We start from the raw sequence: 24,854 nt of genomic DNA on the forward strand, positions 1-24,854 counted from the left end.
ATATAGGCTCAGTGACCTAGCAGCATGTAAGAACTAGGTTTAGCGACGACACTTCATTTAAAAGTGATAAAAGTAATCATCTTTCCTGCCACCAAAGGAGCTCAGTTACTTTTGAGCAATCCAGCCCAGTGTATTTAGTGTCAGCAGTTCTTTCTCTAGGAGAAACATTTTCTCACAAATTCAACATAGTTGAAGAAGTGAAGCATTCACCTCAAATTTTGTCACTAAAAAAGTCTTCTATATACAAGGAATATTGAATGTCTGTAAACCTTGTCTGCCTAATACATCAGCAACCAGAAGTAGACTTCCTTATGTGAAGATAAACTGACAGAAGCTGTTGTGGTTCAATATTTGTCCATTGTGGTTTAGTCCAAAGTGCCTAGAAACAAAGAAATCAAGGAATGTTCAGCGAGTAAAGCAAGGGGACACAACACCAGGCTAGCACCAGGGTAATATTTTCAAATCAGAGATGGCACCATCTTGGACAGCAAACTTAACTCATAACGGAGAACTTGCCTGCAACAAATATGGTGAAGAATGGCTTGAGTTTCCTACATGTGTCTCAAATTTATTCATCCATTTTCCTGTTTAAAAAAAGACACAAAATTGTCCACACCACTCACCCTCTAAAAATGCCATTTCTTCATTTTCATCAATGGTTGTATCTGAAAACAAAAAAAGCCACAAAACTACTGCATCAATCAAACTCCTAAATATAATTTTTACATATCATTCTCCATGTTTAATCATGATCATTCTGCCAACAAATGTCCCCAGGGCAGTTTCAAACCATCATCAGCCACTAACACAAACAGCAAGCAGAAATCAATGTGTTAAAAGCAATTTCTTCCGAGCTTGCTCCAGAGTAAAAGCTGAAGAACAACAACTTTATAAACCAACCCGCCACCTGCCACCTAACTGTCCTCCTGTGCTTGAAATTACTGATCAGAAGGAATCTCAAAACTTGACACAAGTTTATGTACATTAGTTTACGAGATTAGTTGATAAGACTGCAATTAAGAAAACAAATCCCCCACTAAATTTTATTATTTCCCCCACCAACTTTAAAAATATAGTCTGACAACCCTGTGAATCCTTCAGCAACACCAGCGACGAGATTCTGCACCCAGCCCAGTCAAAATCGTTTTGAGTAGAAGGCAACTACCAGACACAAAGTATTCATTATTGAGACATGATATTAATTTTTGGTGTAAAACAGGCAGCAGATATTTCGTTAAAGGCGGCAAAATTGCAGGCTACCTGACATTTTGACTAGGCTGTACACCTGACAAATCCTTAGACAACCATAAGGCTCTTTAGGAAATGCTTTTCCTGTGGCAAAAGCCTCATATTTGCACAGCAGGCGAGCTAGATCTTTCCCTTGCTGAGTTTCATGTGGGCATTGAGGCTATCACTCAACAAAACAAGAATTCCAAAACAAGTTTCCATTATTTAGATCATGTTAATTGTGATATAAGACTGATAATTAGTGAGTCGACGACATCTTTTTATGGTCTATACTCCCCAGGGGGGATACTCGGGTATAAACGTGACGGGGGGGTCCGACGTATTTTTTTGGGTCTAAAATTTTCAACTCCTGGATTTTTTTGGGTTGAAGATTTAACCGTGTATTTTTGGGGTCTAAAAAATCTGTGCAAATTTTTTGGGGTTCGAATTTCCGCCAGGGTAATAGTTCTTACGCAATTCAAGCCAAAGTTTCCGCATGATCCGAAAGCATGATTTCAATATTATATTATCTTGTATGTTTTTGGGTGCACAATATAAGGTCCATGTATTTTTTTGGGTGCAAAATATTAGGCTCCGTCAGTCCCCCCCCCCCCCTTCCGTCAAATTTATACCCGAGTTCCCCCCCCCCCTGGACTATACTCCATGGACCATAAAAATAATAACTTCATAAACTGTTCAAAACTCAAGTGGAACCATGAGCCACAGGCTCACTTAACCACTAAAGAGTATAGAGAAGAGAAACTACTTAACTAAAATTTAAGAGTAGAGAAACCACAGAAGAGTATAGACCCTAGAAAACTGCCGTCAATTTGTTTTTTACAATAAAATCGAAGACGTTTGAGCCGAATTGACTTTATTTTCTGTTGAGAAAGTGCACAAGTTACATCTGACGTCATTTTTATTGTCTGTACTCTTATAGACAATAGCTATGAGCCAATCAGTGCACTGAAATTTTGACAGTTATTGTAAAAGCTAGTTTGGCTGTGTGATCAATCAAGCCTATATTTTCACTTACCCAAATCCCTTTTTTGTATCGTTTTTCTCTTGCCTAAAACAGTTCTTTTGTATGCCTCCTTTGCAAAATATTCAACAAATAGCTCCTAGAATAAAGATGAAGAACAATGAATTTATTACACTTAATTAATAAGCCCATATAAAGTAAAAATTTAGTAACTTAAAAGCCACTTTTGCTTTAATAACCTGTGAATTCTAAACTCAAAACATACTAATGAACAAAAATAATTTACTCCAGTCTAACATCACAATATTATGTTACCAGACAGTTTAGGAAACAAAACAGTTTGGTTTAATTGGGTTCAAAAGTCATCTCCATAGGATGAAATTGATAGAAGACAATTTATAATTATGCCTGACAAAAGTGAAAATTTAAAATTAATTGAAAATTAATTGAAGGGCTGGGAGTACAACCGGCTTAAGTGCTTTTGGATAGTTTTTTGTTGTTGTTGTTGTTGTTGTTGTTGTTTTAGCTCAGATTCACTAGAGTTTTTGCATGTGGCCTTGAATTCCTTCAGAAATCGTTGCTCCAATGTTTCAAATGCTGCTTTGCACTTCGTTCTGTAACAAAAATGTCAAGAACTGCACCTAACCCTGGATTTGGGTACTTCATATAAACCAGGCCTTTTTGTCTTTTTCATATGACTTTATGTTTGACAGAATTATGTGTGTTTTAGTGAGAGTTAAGGTTAGGGGACACCTTGTGATGTCTATCATACGATTCATGAATCTCATTAATGTGCATTTCTGGTCATATCTCGGAAATCTTGCCCATAATCATAGGTTTTTATTGCAAATGAAGCGCAAAGCAGTGGATAAAACATTGGAGCAACATTTCCTGAAGGAATTCAAGGCCACATGCAAGAACTGTATATGCCGAACATGGCCAATCCACCACCATTATCACAAAAACAACCTCATTACCACTGTTTGATAAGGGCCACCTATCGCTCTCTGCTATAGTTCTAGCCTTCTTAATATGTTTTGTACAGGCACCCAACATAACAGGAGTACTTGGCAGAAAGACCAAAGGGCTTCTGTGAACTTAGCTTCGAATCCTTGTCTGTATGCAACAAAATAGACCCTTCTCCAAAATGGCGGCCGAAAATTCAAATAAGTTAAAATAATTAAAAACATACACAAGCACTAGAAAGAGCACTTTTACTTTAGTAACCCTGCAAAGTCTCAGCATATCAGGCGTAATATCAGCTGAGCAAATGTAAGTTGAAAAATGAAAAATTTACAGATGTTTGTATGACTGGGGGTATGTCGTATACCCCCAGTCATACAAACGTCTGCAAATTTGTCAAATTTCATCTTATATATCCTAAGCTGATATAACACATAATATGCTGAAACTTTGCAAGGTTACTAAAGTAAAGGTGCTCTTTCCAGTGCTGGTATCTTTTTTTTCATTCAGTTCAATTTTAACTCATCCAAATCTGTTGCCGCCATTTTGGAGAAGGGTCTATTGCTGGTTGCAAGTACATTTTGGGAGCTCTAGAAAAGGTTGGCGCACAGCCCCCAACATTAATCATACGTGCACCCCTGTCATACTAACACTCTTACCAGTCTGCAGAGCATGGAAAGTGCACGCACAAGTTTCAGAAAATTCCTCTTATTATAATTATATTTTTATAAAATGCCTTTACACACGTAAGATCTGCCATAATCTGCAGACTGGCTCTCTTCCACAAACAGTGAGCCTGAATAGAGTTTGGGTCTGAAAATGTATACATAAATTAATGTATAGGGCTGTGAAAAAATCTTTAGACCCTCACAATCATGCATAGCACTATAATTTTTCAAGCTTAAAATTATAAGCTAGCAACTGATGAGCTAATTGCTTGATTGTTGAACGTGAAGACATTCCTGCCTCATAAACAGGCAGCTATTACGGATAGCTTTAAGATTAAGTAAATGAAATGTGAATCATATTAATTTAAATCTGCAAAGGGTGAAGAACTGTACTGAGAATTAACTGCCATGTTTGTTTAAAATTGTTATAATTGAACACTTACTGCGGCTTTGGTTAAAAGGAATACCGACTCCCGGTTGGCCAAATGTAGATCAGGATCAATCTTCATCATATTTCGAATTCTAGTCTGTGGAAACTGTGTTAACCTTCCTGCTGAAGTTTCTTCATTTTGCAAGCTTCCTTCCACAGAGTCCGCTGTTTGTTCTTCTGTGTCCGCCATCTTGAATCTGAAACTGGCGGGAAACTGGCGGAAAAGAAAATACTGGTGCCCAGTCTGCGCGGTTTGGTTTCTTTCTTTTCCACTTCCGCCGAAAGTTGAAATATTGAATTTGAATAAACTACTTCCACGGAAATCAAAATTAAAAGAAAAAGAAATAAAAACAATGGAAAGACAAAGCTTTCATGTATCCTTCATCAGCTCTAGAGTGCGTTTCTCAAAATTTATTCGACTCTCCAAGAAAACAAATTAATAAAAATATCTTTTGCAATCTGTTGTTCGTTATTACTCGGGCCGTGAGTCGCCGAGTTAAGTTCTCGGTCGCGTTCTTTTTTATTTATTATTATTATTATTATTATTATTATTATTATTATTATTATTATTATTATTATTATTATTATTATTATTATTATTATTATTATTATTATTACGGACGCGATCACGGTATCTCACACTATTCTGACAAAATATGACGAAATCCGAAATTTCAGTTTTAACCGCGAGTTCTCGATATTCTTGGGCAGCCGCTCTTAAAGGATTTTAAAAAGCAAAAGGAAGAGAACGCGAGAACGCGGAAAGTCTGTACATGTAAACTAAACAAAGACCATTGTTGACACTGAATGTGTTTTTACCCTAGCAATTCAATAGCATCTTCAAATTATTATGCTGTAATTTCATTTATGCGTGAAGGAGCCTCGTTATTGGAACTTATCGTTCTGTAAGTTCTCTCCTGTCACAGGTTTCTACATGTTTTTTTTCTCCTCTTGCGAAGTTTATAAATAAAAATAAAAATGAATAAAAAAAAAAATTCGTCACTGCCCTATTATGTTTGGCATTTCCCTCAGTACGAAGGGTGTAACCGATATGTGTAACAGGTCAGCCCACATTTCTTCCACAAAATTTCAGTCGGCGTTCGTGAACGGTCATTTCGTTTGAGCTCGAACTATCCCTGGAGGTATTGCTGACATTTTTTACAAGTTTTGAGGCTGTTTTTGAGGTAATCTTACCATGCGGTTCATAGTTTTGCATGAAAGCTACTGGACGCCAGATAGGGTAATTCAATCTTTGATTCTTGTCGTTTCATCAAATTATTGAAGGGGGATGTTTAATAGACCTTTATAGTGTGCTTGGTGCATGCCTAAATCTATAAAATTGCTAGCGCTCTGCACCGACTGTGGCCAAACAACGCAGGGTGGCTCCATGAAATCAACTGTAGTCATTTTGTCTCAGTCTGGGAATTGCGTGAGCTGTTTCCGCCTGTTTGGAATCCACGACATCTAATGCCTGAAATGTCTTCTTGTTAACCATCTTGTCTGATTAGTGATAGAAAGTATTCAGAAGGAATTTTTTATGTAGTAAGAGTCGAGAGTCACTGAGGCATTTCCTGTCTCACTAAAAGCTCTCTTTGTTCTTTATTCGAGAGGGGGAGGCGGCGGGGGGGGGGGGGGGGGGGGGGGGGAGGAACTGCCAAGATATAACTAGTGCTACTTGCCAAAGGTTTAGAAAACTTTCTAAGGAAGTATAATTTCGATTAAAAATGATAAATTTCCCCTCATGAATTTGCATCCATCCTCAGATGTAATAATTCTGAAGATTAGTAGCCTGAGAAGAGACTTGCATAAGGAAAGCGCAAAAGTTCGGCCGGGATTGGAGCAAAATCGAGTGAGTTCATTGAGTGTGTGGGTGGAAATTTTTCGTTCAAGCCTGTTCACAGGGTACAAGAGTTATTAAGCTTTCTTTCATATTTTTCCCCCTTTTTACTCTTGAATGTGAATGTCATAAAATAATAAACTTTATATTTTCCGTAAACGTACGAAGAGCACCCTCGTGATCGCAAATATATTGATCTCCTCCCCCTGGACGATCTGACGCATCAGATAAACACTTCGCTGCTGAGCCCACGACCTTACACGACCTCAGATGATTTAGTTTCAGTTCCAGAACAAACAAACGAGGTACAGTACGTGTTGGAATGTAGATCACCTTAGTTGTCCTGACCATAAAGGCGAAGAGACTGCTAATGTAGTTCTCCCTTTCCACATTTTTCCTTAGTGGGGGTGGGGGAGGGGGGAGAGGAGAGGAGAGAGAAAATATGCACTGTCTTCTTCAGTCTTAGAAAACTCGAACTGGGTTCACGTACTGTATAACTATTACTAGTTCTATCTCGACCCTGAGTCAAGTAGTTTTACATTTGAGTTTTGCAAATTGTTTGCGCTACTGCTATCACTACGTTGCTATTTTACCCAGTCCATACCCCTCACAGATCAAGGAGCTGAAACAATACCTGAGAGAGTCACGCCACATTTGTGTAGTGTGGGAATGTAAATCTCAAGAGTTTTAATAGACACTTGATGCAATGCGCTTGAGGGAATCATTTCGCTTGCGTTTCAGTTATCCTGTACACCAGTCAACGCATCTCTACCGAACATCTTTCAGAGCTGCATGGAGCTACTCAACTGAAGCTACCATTAGCGAACCAGTAAGTACCGTGGAGGCCTTTCTAAAGGCTAGTGGGCGCAAAATTATTCATTCGACCTTTGATCTGTGCGTTGGCTCACAGAAAGATCACAGTGCTCCATCATTGGCATTGGTAAAGAGTAAGCCTTCTTTCCTTTTCCCATTGCATGTCAATAATTATTCCTTTCTCCACGAACGAAGTCGTGAATTGAACAGGTGAATGAAATGATATTTCGGATTGTGTCTAAATTAAACTTCACTCGAATAGTTCCTTTCCATACACGAAGCAACCCAAAAATGTGTACGTTCTTTTGGTGGTTTTACGTGGTTCCCAATCGACAAAAAAGAGACCGTTTCCAGATTTTTCGAAGGCTTTTAAGCCATTTTAAAACATGGCACAAGTTGAGTGTAAGTGGCAATAAGCAAATCAATTCTGTTATTGAAGCGAATAGGCTCCACTTCTCCTAGATCGACAAACCGTTACAAGAAGAAAATTGGCCACGCGTTCCAACGATGGAATTTGGCTAGCACTGTCGCTTGCCTTCTCGCTTTTACTGGACATTGGATTTTTGGGTTCCGAATCCTCACCGCTGTTCGGTGAATCGTGATATAAATCTCCGTCTTCCTCTTCTGTTTCGTCCACTTTTAGACCTCGGGAAATTAGAAATAAGTCAACGAAGATGTCATACATTTACAGTAACGTTAGCCGTGTTTATCCCCTGCATCCCTCCCACCGCAAACAAGAAGAAGGCGACATAAACCGTGAAAAGGTCTCTTATTTTAGAATATTGATTGGATTAAAACAGCTTAAACACTTCCCATTTGCGCTAGCGCCGGTTGGACTTTGAACAGGAGCAATAACCAGGGATGGAGACCGTAACGAGATGCCATTTTGACTTGTGGGCTTGTCCCCATGTGTTGTACCAAAAAATCTATTTTTAGAGAAAATTGCGCCATACGCGCGTGCGCGCACGCGTGTAAATGGCCAGGATCGCGCGTGGAGAAATTGAATTTTTGTTCTAACCGTTCAAAATGGCGTCCAAATTTTAAAATTCTGCCAGGGAATATCTCCGCTGTGCCCACATTTCAGGAATTAGACTCTCACAAGAAAAGGTAAAAATACTGAAAGAAGACCGGGAAAGATGGAATAAGCTAATCTCGTACCCTGATCTCAGTCGGTTCGGGAATGTCGAAGTGACCGTGGGAGATCTGGGTACGAGATTAGGAATAAGCGGCCTATTGATCACATGATTTCAGAAAGGCGCCAAAGCGGTGGCTCTGCGTGTGTTGCTACAGTTGAATGAATGAAAAAAGCTTACACTTTGCGAATATGTACTCAGATACGTAAGGACTTTTTTAACTTAAGTGAATTTTTCCTCAGCTGCTTTCCGTGTCACTTTGGCCAGTATGATATGGTTCAAATAGTACCCGATAAATTATTTGTTGTTGGAGAAAGTCTAAACAGTTGTGGAAAGTTATGACGCTGCAAAGTTGTTACGCAGTTTTTGCAACGTCCATATTGAACTCTGTATGCTTTCACTGTTTCCTTGCTCATGTTGAACTGGAAAAAGACCTTTTTGCTGCTTGCAATCAAGTTCCGTGGCCATGCAAAAGAAGAAGCAAAACAACAACCGGCTACTTGGATGGACTTTCTAACCAGGAAAAAAAATACGCTAAAAAATTATACCTTCTCACATTCGTAAAACCGCAGCTGGTTTCTTGGGCTTACTATATTTTGCGAAACGAAACAATACGAAATGAAAACAAATGAAGGGTAAAATAATGATATCAGGTGAGATCATTGTTCGGCGCGCGTTGTGATGTAAACTAGACTGCAAGCAGTCTCTTTCTGTTTAGTCGAGAGGATGCGCTCACAGCGCAGCGAGACTGGAGCGAGGAGAAATAAACGAGAAGAGACTAGGGGGAGGCGGGAAGAAAAGGAACCGCGCCCTTAACTGTAACCAATGCGTTCGAATTTTCCGTCCCACCAACAACGGAAAATTCCGATTGGTCCATAAACAATAGCTACTGTGAGACAAAGGTTTGATATGTAATTGACTTCTTCAGACGTTTGGATGTCAACATTTCAGATCACTAGCCCTCCAAAATCTTGAATTCAGGATTTTAGCAGTCGTTGACTCTAACTCCAAGTCATAACTCTACTGAAATAACTCTATTGCTTGTTAACCTCGTGAGAGAGTGTAGCAGCAATTTTTTCGTAAATTTAAGCGATCAACTCGGCGGCTTAGTTCTCAAAGAGGAACAGAAGCTAGCAGTAGAACGGTCTTGTCGGGAAAAGATGTAATGGCCGTTCTTCCCACTGGTTTCGAGAAATCCATTATATATCAAAGCTTCGTAATAGCGAAAAACTTTGCCAACACGGCTTCGATCGTGGTTGTTGTTCCGCCTCGTAGTATTATTATTCTTAATTACACTTCGGGCGTTTGTGTGGTCGATTTCTTTTACTCTTGGCCCCGAAGAAAAATTCAAATGCACCACAACTTCTAGAGATTTTTGGCTTTTCAAAGAAGCTCGGATCAATGCCCAAGTTCGGCGATTCTTCCTCTTCGCTCCTGACGTTCTGATCATTAAATAACAATGGTCACTTCGCTAGCCTTTTCACAGCTTCTCGGTGATCTGTCGATTCTTCCCCTCGCTCGCTTTCTCCAGCTTTCCGTCTCTTTTCTGTTGCCCATCCAGGAGACTTTGTAAGTCTTTTAAGGAAGGTGCCTACTAATATCGAAGTATTTCTGTGCGGTTAGATGTTAAAAGAAAACTGTTTGGAGAAGAACATGCAGACACAGCTCATAGTTACCATGAGATCGGGATGACACAATATCGGCTTGGTGACTACACCTCTGCTCTACAGTCAGACCAGCACGCGTTAGATCTTAGAAGAAAACTATTTGGAGAAGAACATACAGACACAGCTCATAGTTACCATGAGATCGGGATGACACAATATCAGCTTGGTGACTACACCTCTTCTCTCCAGTCACACCAGCAGGCGTTAGATGTTAAAAGAAAACTGTTTGGAGAAGAACATGCAGACACAGCTCATAGTTACCATGAGATCGGGATGACACAATATCGACTTGGTGACTACACCTCTGCTCTACAGTCAGACCAGCACGCGTTAGATCTTAGAAGAAAACTATTTGGAGAAGAACATGCAGACACAGCTCATAGTTACCATGAGATCGGGATGACACAATATCAGCTTGGTGACTACACCTCTTCTCTCCAGTCACACCAGCAGGCGTTAGATGTTAAAAGAAAACTGTTTGGAGAAGAACATGCAGACACAGCTCATAGTTACCATTTGCTCGGGATCTCACAATATCAGCTTGGTGATTACACCTCTGCTTTTCAGTCACGTCAGCACGCATTCGATGTTAGAAGAAAACTGTTTGGAGAATAACATGCAGACACAGCTGCTAGGTACCATTCACTCGGGATCACAAAATATCAGCTTGGTGACAACACCTCTTCCCTGCAGTCACACCAGCACGCGTTAGATGTTAGAAGAAAACTATTTGTAGAAGAACCTTCAAAAACAGCTCATAGTTACCGTGAGATCGGGATCACACAATATCAGCTTGGTGACTACAACTCTGCTCTCCAGTCACACCAGCACGCGTCAGATGTTAGAAGAAAACTGGTTGGAGAGGAACATGCAGACACAACTCATAGTTACCATTTACTCAGGATCACACAATACCAGCTTGGTGACTACACCTCTGCCCTGCACTCACACCAGCACGCGTTACATGTTAGAAGAAAACTATTTGGAGAAGAACCTTCAAAAACAGCTCATAGTTACGGTGAGATCGGGATCACACAATATCAGCTTGGTGACTACACCTCTTCCCTGCAGTCACATTAGCACGCGTTAGATGTTAGAATAAAAGTGTTTGGAGAAGAACATACAGACACAGCTTATAGTTACCATTCACTTGGGATCACACAATATCAGCTTGGTGACTGTTTGGAGAAGAACATACAGACACAGCTTATAGTTACCATTCACTTGGGATCACACAATATCAGCTTGGTGACTACACCTCTGCCCTCCAGTCACACCAGCACGCGTTTGATGTTAGAAGAAAACTATTTGGAGAAGAACATACAAAAACAGCTCATCGTTACCGTGACATCGGAATGACACAGTATCAGCTTTTACTAGAACGAGACTAGAACCAGATAACGGAGATGGGAAGATTCTTGTAGATCTGGAAGAGGTCAATGGTGTGCACTGCATGATTAATGAGTCCTTTAGGTTAACCGCTTATTCTGAATCACTAATAGATGTGTTATTTACTAACACCCAAGAGATGTTCAATAAATGTGGTTTCTATCAGCTTTGGTTAAGTGACCGTTACCTCATTTACGGCGAAATTGTAGAACAAGTGTGCAAACACAAAGTACGTATCATCGATTCTAGATATACTAACGACACTGACTTTGAACTGTTAAGCCAAGAGCTACTCGATGCACCCTGGCATGTAAAGTAAAAAAGTAGTAAAATAATATAGGGATCATTCCATTAAAGCATCAATAAAGGCCATTAAATAAAGTTATTGTATAATAAAAAGTTGGCGAACTCAGGATAGCTCGGTTAGGTGGGTGGACACAGGCTCTTCTGTCACAGTCCTTCGTGTAAACAGACGTAAAAGTTCTAGGGACGGTTTGACTAAAAAGCTGTTGTTGTACATAATTGTATATAAGGAACAATTGAAAACTTTCAACTGAGTTTAAGTTAAGTAAGCAGCAAAATTAGAAAGACTTCTACGATAAGGAAGTACTTTTGAATGCCTGCAATTAATATTGATTTACATACTAAAATTCTTGTTCTAAATACTCACCCAGAATTAAAGCTGTTCAATTGTATGCCCAGGTTTTCAAATGGCGTTCATCGGATGGTTGTCACATTTAGGTCTGAGTCTTTGTACTCTGGGAGAGAAAACCATTCGTAATTGAGGGAAATGAAGGGAGGTTTCTTCCCGGCCCTGTGGTGTTTTTTCAACTGGGTCCGACTTTTATCGTGCTTCAAAACGTACAAATAACATTCAAGTGTGCTAAAAATTTGATACGATTATTGTCTATTTTCGCTTTTAAATTTCCCGCGCGCCGCCATTTTGGATTTTGTGACGTCATACGGTTGCCATTATTGTCAGTGAACGGAAGTTCTTTTGTGTGAAACAATTGAACTACCGTATTACGTCATGAAATCCAACTTGGTGGCGCCCATGAAATTTAAAAGGGAAAATGAGCAATAAGCAAATCCTGTTTTGTCCAACACAGAAACATTATTTCCATGTTTTCCAACAAAATGTAAATTAAGATTGTAGTTTCAACAATTTAACGTTAACTTATTTCATCAGTGGAGGTTTCCTTTAAGATTAATAATGAAGTTGTTGGTTTTCTGTACAGTCCGGGTCACACCGCCTTTTAGTGTACATACGTTTAGAGAAACTGCCTGGTAAAAACGTGAAACCATGACACAGAGGTTTGACTTTTGGAGTTCCAATTCGAACTGGAATCCGAGGGCCACAGGTTTGTCAGTCGTCAGACTGTTAAGTGTCACCCTCGTTAAACAAAGTTGGTTTAAACACAACGACTCAGCTTTCACAAAGAAAAGAGCAGAGACGACTTCGGGATCAACCTGTGATTCTCCTTCCCTCTCCTCTGATCGCAGAGAAGTGGGACCCCTTCATACGTCAATTGTGTCTACTCATTCTCATAATTTAATTCCCCTTTTCTTCCATTTATGCGCCTCCAAGACAACAGTCATCCACCAAACATTCAAGCCGGCCAACCTGAATGTGTATCAAATATGAGTATTTCAAGGAAGATTAAAATTCCTGCATGCAAACGTAACATAAAAGGCCATTACTGGCATTGCCGAGGAGTAGGCCTTGTTTGCTTTTTCCACTGGATGTCCACAGATTATTATTAAAACCGAGATTAAGAAATCGTCGTTGAGGTCTAAGCCCAGGGATTTTCCCGAGATGCCACTGCTTATTTAAACAACATTTATGTTGTATTTTATTTTATTGTATTTTATTTGCTTCGCCAACAGAAAATACGTTACAATAATGATCAACAACTTACAGAATACATTAACAACAAAATATGGCAGGGAACCCGCAACAGCGCAAGCCAATTACTGCGGACCCAGTACATTAGAAAAATTTAAAATAAAAAGACAGGAAGGGAAAAGTTCAAACTAGAAGCAGACCACGGAGATTTTCGGAACCGGTTTCGCTTCTGGAGGCAATCAGTGGCAAGTCTGGTTAATTGCTTAAAGGGCAACCTTCAGTTCCAGTGGACTCCAAAACTGTCGTATATTTTGCATTGGTCTGTCATTCGTATGCGCGCGGTCTTCGCACGAAAGGTCTGGAGCGAGTGTATAATCACAGAGTGGGATTGGGGGGAGACGCTTAGCGGCGTTCGATCGATTTAAAATATACAACTGTTTTGTGGTCTACAATTCCAGTTGCCAGTGGAGAATCTCACACTGTCGTATTTGCAGCCAAGTGCTCATTGGCTCCCGTGCTCGTCAAACTCTTTCTCTGTCGGGATTTTTTATTATTTTTAGCATCCTTGTAGTGCCTTCAAATCACTTTGACTGGGATCCGTCGCGTCGAAGCACTCTAAAATTACTCTCCAATAACTTTTGTTCTTGCTAGTGCTATTGTAGCCCTTATTCTCAGTGTCCCAAAATCGAAAGCTGAATACTGCAATGACAAAATTTCTTCCTTAATCTAAAATTTGTTGACCGTACTTTACTTTAATGTTAATTATGAAATGGGCGATTATGTATGCAGTGCTTGAACATACAATCTTGGTAACCAATGTGAAGTCAAAACAATAACCGGACTTGCAAAGCAACGGTTAGTTGTAGACTTCATGAGCTGCGGCCGGCTACCCCATGTTCTAATGATGCCGTTAAGACCAAGCTTAGCTAAGCACTGTAGCCGTGATTTCTGGAGTCCTCGTTTAAAGCTCGATTCAGTCTACAACCAGATCTATGTAAATAATCGGCCCTAAAGGCTGGTTTGCAAGAACGACGCAAGCATAATATAAGCACAAGAAACCAACGTGTAAACCGGGGGTGACGCAAGTATAAGCGCAAGCATAAACGTAAGCACAAGAAAAGGAAATCCTTGTGCTTGTTGCGTCGCCCGTGTAAAACGGGATAACACAAGCTTAATCACGAGAGAAGATCAAGCAACAACATCTCCTCGTCACTGAATACTTCCTCGGCGTCCTCCATCTTGGATTTAACATTTTGGCGCCAAAATTTTAATTCACTGCGCCTGCGTATGTCACCTCGTGCATATGCTTATCTCACGTGTAAACTAGCCTTAAGGCTGCTAAAATCAGTGTGAAGATTGTAAACCATGTTGCATTGAACAAATGTACTTTGAACCCGCGTACTCCTGTATTGGAGGTTTCTTCCGCGCCAGCGATTCGCGAAAGTTTGTTTTTATTATTATTTTGTTTTTACACACCGTCGCGTCCATCGCAAATGACAATTATAAATTCTCCGCTGACATAAATAGTTTGGAATTTTCAGTTTCGATACGCCAGGAAACCCCACTACTGTGAAGGTTCTAGCTATTGCGTAAATTGCCTGAAGGAGTCACGCTGCATTTCGCAACATTATTTGTCGGCATCGTCGGAATGTAACTCATAAGAGTTTGCAAGTCATTTGCTTTGAGGTGGGGTAATAAACCGCCGTTTATAGTGTCCCCCAACAACTTTGGAGTTTTGCATCTTTTAATGAGGAAAAGTGGGGCTTCATGGCTCCAAGACAGAACTTGCAGTTCCCGCCCTGTCGTCTTCGAACGTCGCCTGACTTTCGAGAAACTGAAATGCTGTCGAAGCGAAGTTTCAAGCAGAGGAAAGCCTTTGAGCTTCGCGCACGATTCGCCGTCAAAAATTTTAGTCCTAAGCACCCATTTGTATGAACTCCTGAAGGAGTAGGTGTTTCTTTTTATGTAATTACGGTCAACTCTCGCCTTGCGGACACCTTGCTATTATGGACACCCCGATAATACGGACAGCAGCTAAATCCCCGGCAAAAATAAATTACAGACATTTGACTGAAATAAATTCCTGCTATTACAGACTCTCGCTATTAAGGACACTAACTCGTGGTGCCGAGGATGTTCGCAATAAAGGGAGTTGACTGTACACTGTTTTTAAAAATAAAACGGAAGCTCTTGTAAATAAGTGCTTACATGCGCACATAATTTAGTCTTTATCTTGCAAACTCAGTTAGACTGAATTTTGAATCTAATTGCTCATCCGTCGGGAGCTGCGTTATTAGGACACGTTTTGAAACTGTTTAAGAACGGTATGTTATTATTGAAATTAATGCAAAGGACTGAAAGACAAGTTCAACTGAAAAGTTGTTCTTACTGAGTTAGTTGTAGCCGAGACCCAGTAATGACGATGACCCGAATTCTTTGCAGCAAACTGTGAATGACACGGACAAATTTGATTTGAATAATATTGCTTATTTTACTAGGCTCTCAGTGTGTGTTGTTTCATTATATATTACCAAAAGGTAAGATCTACCCACCCCTCCCTTGTACAACGTGTATAAGCATGCGCACATCTGGGTGCCGTTTAAGTGGTTTCACTTGTCTGAAATCACTTAAAGATTGAAGCAGGGTATCTCAGTACCCACTCATCTGAGATGGTGATGGACTTTTTACTAGTTTTTTGATAAAGGAAAAGATTTTCTGGTGTTGATCTGAAATAGAAAGGGAAGTTTGACTCATTTTTGTCGGTTTGATATTGGCTTCATTCGGAATTATGAATAATTAAAATGTGTGTGTGTTGAGTTTTGGGCAAGAGCCTCTTAACTAAATCCATCCTGACCACACAACGTTAAGTCATATCACTAGAGACCAAAATGAGATAAAAAGGTGCTCTTGCAAGGACATTTTTGCACGTCCGATAATCCGCATTGATGACACTAAACAAGAGCCGCCGAGCTAATTTTAGCTGACTGGCTTTCTGCTATTTCTATTTATTTACTGACTGTGTTGTATTCTGAATTGTTTCGGGGCTTTGGGTCGTGACTGTTGATCTGACTCAGAACAAAACAGCCGAGACATTCTCTACACCTAACCAAGTGGGTCTTTTTTAGCAAGCAGACGAAATTTGGAGAATATTAGTGTATTTTAAAATAGTGGGAAAATGAATCCAGTGAGCAAATAAAAACAATCAAAAGATTACAGTATATTTCAATCTATACTTTGAGTCTCAAGCACAATTCCGGGTGGTTATGCATCACTTCCACTTAGAGCTATTATCCTCTCAGACATTTGACAGCTTTATGGATTTTTTTCAAATCGGCTGCCTTTCCACTTAGAACTCTCTTTCTTTTACGCACGCCATGCGTGCCACACAGAGCCGACAAGCTGTGAGAAAATGCTGATTGGTTTTGTATTGATCACGTTAATCTTGAATTCGCAAAAACATCTTAGTCTTCAGTTTGTTATGTAAATTGTTTTCACTAACATTTGGTTGAAATTTATGACGTGGACTAAAAGCGAGGAAAGTTATGATTTGTTAAAATACGCAGTGGACCCTGTCATGGTTTTCTACGGCATCTTCGTAAGGGCGAAGACACGTCTTGGCAACAGCACAGTAAATGAACAGGATTATGGCAACTTGATAGGTTACCATAGTAACAGTATAACAAGTTAAAAACAGGTGGCTAAGAACCCCTCCTTATAGTTTTTTTAAACTTTGAAAAACTTGCAGCTGATCACGATGCCATAGATAAATGGGGGTCACCTAGCTTGTTTTTAAATTGTAACTACCTAAACTAGAAAAGGTTTTTTTAATCAGGTTATGCTTTTCATGGCAAGCTATTAAGTCCAGAAAGTGACCAGGACTTGCTTTCCAATGATCAGGTGTTCGTTTGATACCATTATCGTTTTATCAATTGATAAAAAGTGGTAGTGTTCATCTCTCAAAATATAAATGCTGGAAACTGCTGTGAGAGACCTTAAAGTAACAACAATTAATATAATTCGAAAAGATCTTGGAATTCATACCTAAACTAGACCAATTTTGAATCAACTTGGCCACAGATATTCAACATTTGTTGGCGACTGACAAGAAGGGTAGAAAGGCCAATTTTCTGGCGATTCAAAATGCTAAAGAAGTGAGTATTTACCTCAATTTATTCTCTCATTGGTTTCAGTTAATTCAAGTCCAGTTGGATCCGTATCATTTGTAACACATGTTGATACGAGATGGCGTTGAGGCCTTATCGAGACGAAGAATTAAATTACTTCAAGTTTTCATCCCTCGTTTTAAATGAATTCCCCAAAGCGTTACGTCAGACTTTCAAAACCATGTGGGACAACACCTTTGGACATCGCCCAGGATTCCAACTCTGGGATGACTCCCTTGCTGTGAGAAATCTGTTTGTGTCCACAGAGGGTGGTACAACCAGAGTTCCTAAAAACCTGTCTTACAATGAATGGGATTGCACCGCCTTATTCCAGGCTACTATCTTTGCGCAGTCCTTCGCGTTACCAGATAGCTCAGGTCACCGCAGAACACTCAGTGATTTGTATGTAAAGCCTCGTGGTGTACCTTCCGGAAGTTTTCATGTATCCGTGTTGAGCAAGGTTGGAAACAATGCTGAAACCTTTGCACTTGCGATTGATCAACTTCGACTGCTGAGAAATGCACTTTGCCATTCGCCAGGCTCAGAGATGGACAAAATAACATTTGATCAACGTGTGCAAATAGCTAAAGATACGTTCATAGCTCTTGGAGTTACGACGGCTGTGATTGATGCCGTTGGAAGTTTGACCGAGTTGGACTTTCCAACAAATGAAGTCCATAAATTGGAACAAGGTATCAGAGAGGAGACTCGAAAGTACATCATGTTTCTTGAGGGCATAACTGCAGACATCGACGATTTAAAAGCATTGGCAGCTGCCATTAAGCTGAATCTGGAAGGCGACACAGCAAATAAAAGAGACATCGCAATGTTGGAACAAAGGATTAACGAGCTAAGATCGGAGCAACATCAACGCGATGCTCAGTTGACGACTTCAGGTAAGGACCTTCCAGTCTCATAATATAGGCGTCAGAGGTAATAAAAACCTTCAAGGAATATTTTGATGGAAAACTTAACACTTAGTCTAAGCTCGTTCCCAACCTTGTAATTTTTTAGGGGAAAATCCCTGAAAACCAGGCTGGACAGTTACACCTTACTTTGATTACCTGTATATTACAGAAACCTCCTTGTCACAAACAGTGAACTCTCGTCTAGCGACCAAAACACAAATACAGTAAAAACCCGCGTATAAGAAACTGGGTCTTAAGAGCCTGTTAGGTTAAAATTTTCATTTTAAGCTCCCTCCACATAAAAACCTAGTAAGGCTAAAATTTTAAGTGAGGTTCTTATCAGTGGAGTTGCTGTAAAAGTGTATAGGTAGATTTTCTTGGTATCAACTTTGAAATGACATTTCAGAGAGAGGACTGACTATAAGTTTGTTTGAGCATATGTTTTGTTAAGGACATACCTGCACTGTACTGCCTTTAGGTATTACGGTATAAATGACTTATTGTATTATGAGATGATATTTATAACATTTAAATGAAATTCATATGAAAATATAAGAACCTATTTGATGAACTTGGTAGCCTAAACTTGCTTTAAGTACCATTTATATAAGAACCTGTTTAGGCTAAATTTAAAAATCCTGGTTCTTATACATGGGTTTTTACTGTATACACTTCCTCTGTTCTTTGCCTCTTACAGACGAGCGCAGCATATACGCCTAAAGACCCTGGAAACGGATTTGGTCACCCTTATTATTGAAGCAGGACATTGTAACTATGACATCATTTGACTATAATAATCAGAACCCTTCATTTTTCTATTTTTCATGCTAATCATAGCTTTCGTTATTTCCTCCATATTCTGATCGAAAATTTGAGTTGGAAAAGGAAAACGAAATGCCTTCTGGTAGTCGTAGTCAAATGAGGCCACCATGAAACTTTTACCCTTTACTGAACCTGAAATAACAGGAATGACGTTAAAATCTTTCTCCTATTGGGGATGCTGTTTTTGCTCAGGTTAAGAACAGAATTGGCGAAATATCTTTGGTTTACTTTATTCATTACATGACTAATGCCAGAAATTAACCCTAGTTTACTCCAAAGGTCGCGGACCATTAAATCAGTAAAGAGAGCGGTGCAAGGAGGCCACAGGGAGAGAGAAAGAGAGAGGCCGCGTTTTAAACAAAACTGACATACATTTTTTTGTCTTTAAAGGTGCGAAAGCATCGCTGACAAGATCCTGCCTTCCTCCAATGGTTCCTAACTTCACTGGCCGCCAAACAGAGTGTCAGGAGATCATCGGTCACGTTACTTCCGAATCGACCAGAATCGTGTCGGTCTGGGGTTCACCGGGATTCGGAAAAACGTCGGTTGCAATTGCAGTGGGACATGGTCTCAAATCTGAAGGACTGCCCGTCTATTTTCTCTCACTGCGAGGACTTCAGTCAAAAAAAGATATCACATCAAAGCTTCTTAGCCTTGTCAGGCAATTTGCCACAAATGATCAAGCATCGGTTCAGCGTCTATCCCTGGATGACGAGCTTTGCCAACGTGTTGGCGAAATTTTAGATCCCTTGATAGTTATTCTTGATAATGCCGATGACGTATTAGAAAGTGGATTACCGAAAGTGAAAGAAGACGTCATTCAACTTCTGGAAGAAATTCTTCGGCGAAATGAAAAGGTGACATTCATTGTAACAACAAGAGAGTCCTTCCAATTCATGAACTTGAATTTTCAAGGACTTGAGTCTGTAAGAATACGACCTTTGAATGAAGCTTCTTCTCAATCCCTAGTTCACGCATTGCTTCCAGCTGTTAACACCTCCAACTGCAGACGAATTACGCAAATTTGTGGACATGTACCTTTGACCATAAGGTTGTTATGTTCCTTAATTTCCGGAGACAGTGATCAACCAAGTCAGTTTCTTAAAGATTTTATGAAATCTTCAACAGAAAGCATCTTGAAGATGTTAGACAACCCAGATTATCCGACCAATCAGCGACTGCAATTTCTTTTTGACTCCTCTTTCCACAGACTCTCTGCAAAAGAAAAAGAGGCGCTAGTTTCCTTATGCATTCTTCCTTCAAATTTCACTATCGAGGTCGCTGCAGCTGTTTTAGGAGAGACAAGAATTTTCGATGCCAAGAAGATATTACAAAGCCTCCTGAGGAAATCCCTTCTCGATTCAACTGCAAACCTCGGGTCATTCTCAATGCACAAGCTAATTCAATCATTTGCAAGAGAAAAGGGGGAACAAGAAATGAAAGAAACGGTTTTAAACTCAAAATCCCGCTTCAATGCGTTTTACGTTTCCCTCTTCGAGAAGCTGAACGACCAATTTCTTACTGGTCACTCCATGGAAGCATTTATAGCATTCTACGAAGATAAACATATTATTCTTACAAGCATTTTAGAGGGTATTTTGGATCCCAGGACAGCTTCGAGTGTTTTTCAAGTCTTGGTTAAGGCGGAGATCTTTTTAGTCTCGTTATTTTGGAGTGGTACTGAGCAAAACAACTTTGACGATATTTTCAACAAAGCTTTACAGGCTGCAGATAACCTTGGCGAACGTGTGTACTACAGGCAATTACTTATTTCCAGTTGTTTTAGAAATGTAGTGAATGAGGCTGCTAGCGGAAATATACAGCGGCTTTCTCACGCGAAAAACATGCAAGTCTCGTCCAGTTCAGTTTCCGTGGAAGAAGGCAAACGTTTGTGCTACTTAGGAATCTGCCAAATTGTAACCGGAAAAACAGAAGATGGAATTCACTGTTTACTTGAGGCATTTCCTTTAATGCACGGAACTCCGCAGCAAATCATCCTTAGAGCTGTCATTTTCCAGATCCTTGCTTCTTTCTACAAATTTAAAACGAACGTGTCAAACTCCACTAAGTTTTTCAGAATGGCACAGAATGAATGCAGAATGGCTGGAGACACACAGTTACTTGTTATTCCGCCACTGGAAAAACAAGGAAAAGCAAAGACTGAAAATGAAACGAACCCTCAAAGAGACACCAGCGTTCTTCTTAATCAGCCACTTAAACTAGAAGTCATCTTTCTTGTCAGCAAAGCAGCAAAGAATTTTATTGATACTGATACAAGGCAGTATTTAAGTAATACTGTTTTTCAAATACTAAAAGAAGTGGAAACGGAGATCCTAGTCTCTCCGGGTTTGTTCAATTTCCATCGCATTGTTGCCACCTTGATAACCTTGATAGGGGACTTCATCTGCATTGAAGACCAAGTGAAACTGTACAAAGAAAGAATCAATTTTCATCAAACAGCTCTCAAGCAATGTAATTACAGCGAAGGTAATTCCAGCAAACATAAGGAAGCCTCTATCTCCCGTTATCAAGTACATAGTGAAGCACTTGCTAAGTGTTACTTGGATCTTGGTACGGTTCACCAAAGCAATGAAAACTATCAGGAGGCTCTTGAAGCAAATATGCGTTCGTTAGAAATAACACTAGGGCTTTTTGGAAAAGAACACAGAAGCACAGCAAACAGTTACCATTCACTCGGGATCACACAATACCACCTCGGTGACTACACCTCTGCTCTCCAGTCACACAAGCACGCGTTAGATGTTAGAAGAAAACTATTAGGAGAAGAACATGCAAGTACAGCTGATAGTTACCATGGGATCGGAGTCACACAATATCTGCTTGGTGACTACACCTCTGCTCTACAGTCACACCAGCACGCGTTAGATGTTAGAAGAAAACTGTTTGGAGAAGAACATGCAGACACAGCTCAAAGTTACCATGAGATCGGGATGACACAATATCAGCTTGGTGACTACACCTCTTCTCTCCAGTCACACCAGCAGGCGTTAGATGTTAAAAGAAAACTGTTTGGAGAAGAACATGTAGACACAGCTAATAGTTACCATTCACTCGGGATCACACAGAGTAAGCTTGGTGACCACACCTCTGCTCTCCAGTCACACAAGCACGCGTTGGATGTTAGAAGAAAACTATTAGGAGAAGAACATGCAATTACAGCTGATAGTTACCATGGGATCGGAGTCACACAATATCTGCTTGGTGACTACACCTCTGCTCTACAGTCAGACCAGCAGGCGTTAGATGTTAGAAGAAAACTGTTTGGAGAAGAACATGCAAACACAGCTGATAGTTACCATTCACTCTCGATGACACAATATCTGCTTGGTGACTACACTTCTGCTCTCCAGTCAGACCAGCACGCGTTAGATGTAAGAAGAAAACTGTTTGGAGAAGAACATACAAGCACAGCTAATAGTTACCATTCACTCGGGATGACACAATATCAGCTTGGTGACTACACCTCTGCTCTCCAGTCACACCAGCACGCGTTAGATGTTAGAAGAAAACTATTAGGAGAAGAACATGCAAGTACAACTGATAGTTACCATGGGATCGGAGTCACACAATATTTGCTTGGTGACTACACCTCTGCTCTACAGTCATACCAGAACGCGTTAGATGTTAGAAGAAAACTGTTTGGAGAAGAACATGCAGACACAGGTCATAGTTACCGTGAGATCGGGATCACACAATATCAGCTTGGTGACTACACCTCTGCCCTCCAGTCACACCAGCACGCGTTAGATGTTAGAAGAAAACTGTTTGGAGAAGAACATGCAGAGACCGCTAAAAGTTACAATGAGATCGGAATCACACAATTTCGGCTTGGTGACTACACCTCTGCTCTACAGTCACACCAGCACGCGTTAGATCTTAGAAGAAAACTATTTGGAGAAGAGCATGCAGACACTGCTCATAGTTACCATGAGATCGGGATGACACAATATTAGCTTGGTGACTACACCTCTTCTCTCCAGTCACACCAGCAGGCGTTAGATGTTAAAAGAAAACTGTTTGGAGAAGAACATGCAGACACAGCTCATAGTTACCATTTTCTCGGGATCTCACAATATCGGCTTGGTGACTACACCTCTTCCCTGCAGTCACACCAGCACGCGTTAGATGTTAGAAGAAAACTATTTGGAGAAGAACATGCAGAAACAGCTGTTAGTTACTATGAGATCGGGATCACACAATATCAGCTTGGTGACTACACCTCTGCTATCCAGTCACACCAGCATGCGTTAGATGTTAGAAGAAAACTGTTTGGAGAATAACATGCAGACACAGCTGCTAGGTACCATTCACTCGGGATCACAAAATATCAGCTTGGTGACAACACCTCTTCCCTGCAGTCACACCAGCACGCGTTAGATGTTAGAAGAAAACTATTTGTAGAAGAACCTTCAAAAACAGCTCATAGTTACCGTGAGATCGGGATCACACAATATCAGCTTGGTGACTACAACTCTGCTCTCCAGTCAGACCAGCAGGCGTTAGATGTTAGAAGAAAACTGTTTGGAGAGGAACATACAGACACAACTCATAGTTATCATTTACTCAGGATCACACAATACCAGCTTGGTGACTACACCTCTGCCCTGCAGTCACACCAGCACGCGTTACATGTTAGAAGAAAACTATTTGGAGAAGAACCTTCAAAAACAGCTCATAGTTACGGTGAGATCGGGATCACACAATATCAGCTTGGTGACTACACCTCTTCCCTGCAGTCACATTAGCACGCGTTAGATGTTAGACGAAAACTGTTTGGAGAAGAACATACAGACACAGCTTATAGTTACCATTCACTTGGGATCACACAATATCAGCTTGGTGACTGTTTGGAGAAGAACATACAGACACAGCTTATAGTTACCATTCACTTGGGATCACACAATATCAGCTTGGTGACTACACCTCTGCCCTCCAGTCACACCAGCACGCGTTTGATGTTAGAAGAAAACTATTTGGAGAAGGACATGCAAAAACAGCTCATGGTTACCGTGACATCGGAATGACACAGTATCAGCTTTTACTAGAACGAGACTAGAACCAGATAACGGAGATGGGAAGATTCTTGTAGATCTGGAAGAGGTCAATGGTGTGCACTGCATGATTAATGAGTCCTTTAGGTTAACTGCTTATTCTGAATCACTAATAGATGTGTTATTTACTAACACCCAAGAGATGTTCAATAAATGTGGTTTCTATCAGCTTTGGTTAAGTGACCGTTACCTCATTTACGGCGAAAATGTAGAACAAGTGTGCAAACACAAAGTACGTATCATCGATTCTAGATATACTAACGACACTGACTTTGAACTGTTAAGCCAAGAGCTACTCGATGCACCCTGGCATGTAAAGTAAAAAAGTAGTAAAATAATATAGGGATCATTCCATTAAAGCATGGATAAAGGCCATTAAATAAAGTTATTGTATAATAAAAAGTTGGCGAACTCAGGATAGCTCGGTTAGGTGGGTGGACACAGGCTCTTCTGTCACAGTCCTTCGTGTAAACAGACGTAAAAGTTCTAGGGACGGTTTGACTAAAAAGCTGTTGTTGTACATAATTGTATATAAGGAACAATTGAAAACTTTCAACTGAGTTTAAGTTAAGTAAGCAGCAAAATTAGAAAGACTTCTACGATAAGGAAGTACTTTTGAATGCCTGCAATTAATATTGATTTACATACTAAAATTCTTGTTCTAAATACTCACCCAGAATTAAAGCTGTTCAATTGTATGCCCAGGTTTTCAAATGGCGTTCATCGGATGGTTGTCACATTTAGGTCTGAGTCTTTGTACTCTGGGAGAGAAAACCATTCGTAATTGAGGGAAATGAAGGGAGGTTTCTTCCCGGCCCTGTGGTGTTTTTTCAACTGGGTCCGACTTTTATCGTGCTTCAAAACGTACAAATAACATTCAAGTGTGCTAAAAATTTGATACGATTATTGTCTATTTTCGCTTTTAAATTTCCCG

The 24,854-nt window shown here is 40.2% G+C and overlaps 1 protein-coding gene and 2 pseudogenes across 2 annotated transcripts in view; 2 read left to right on the forward strand and 1 right to left on the reverse strand.

Moving 5' to 3' along the window:
* Window positions 1-4,497, reverse strand: LOC146463752 (DNA polymerase epsilon subunit 4-like). Its single transcript, XM_085084048.1, has 4 exons — window positions 4,284-4,497; window positions 2,264-2,348; window positions 624-665; window positions 1-379 (listed from the first exon to the last, which is right to left on the reverse strand). Exons 1-4 carry the CDS (start codon window positions 4,458-4,460, stop codon window positions 366-368), a joined length of 318 nt encoding a protein of 105 aa, XP_084940174.1. The 5' UTR covers window positions 4,461-4,497; the 3' UTR covers window positions 1-365.
* An 811-nt stretch (window positions 4,498-5,308) lies between these two features.
* The window catches only part of LOC146463753 (uncharacterized), a 44,320-nt pseudogene continuing 24,774 nt past the window's right edge, over window positions 5,309-24,854 (forward strand). Inside the window, exons 1-4 of the transcript XR_014856863.1 lie at window positions 5,309-5,454; window positions 6,849-6,936; window positions 17,146-18,014; window positions 19,239-23,654. The product of XR_014856863.1 is annotated as an uncharacterized LOC146463753 (transcript). The remainder of the gene's footprint in view (window positions 5,455-6,848; window positions 6,937-17,145; window positions 18,015-19,238; window positions 23,655-24,854) is intronic.
* On the forward strand, window positions 8,672-12,338 carry LOC146463754 (uncharacterized; annotated as a pseudogene).

The sequence above is a fragment of the Pavona decussata genome, unplaced genomic scaffold, assembly GCF_977016875.1.
Source record: "Pavona decussata unplaced genomic scaffold, jaPavDecu1.1 SCAFFOLD_175, whole genome shotgun sequence".
NCBI lineage: Eukaryota > Metazoa > Cnidaria > Anthozoa > Scleractinia > Agariciidae > Pavona > Pavona decussata.

What these genes read in the sequence shown, in the direction of transcription:
- LOC146463752 (XM_085084048.1), bottom strand. Translation starts at nt 4,460, where the DNA reads ATGGCGGACACAGAAGAACAAACAGCGGACTCTGTGGAAGGAAGCTTG. An exon ending in TCCTTTTAACCAAAGCCGCA is followed by an intron (nt 2,349 to 4,283) that starts GTAAGTGTTCAA and finishes TCTTTATTCTAG; the next exon opens with GAGCTATTTGTTGAATATTT. An exon ending in GATACAAAAAAGGGATTTGG is followed by an intron (nt 666 to 2,263) that starts GTAAGTGAAAAT and finishes TTTTGTTTTCAG; the next exon opens with ATACAACCATTGATGAAAAT.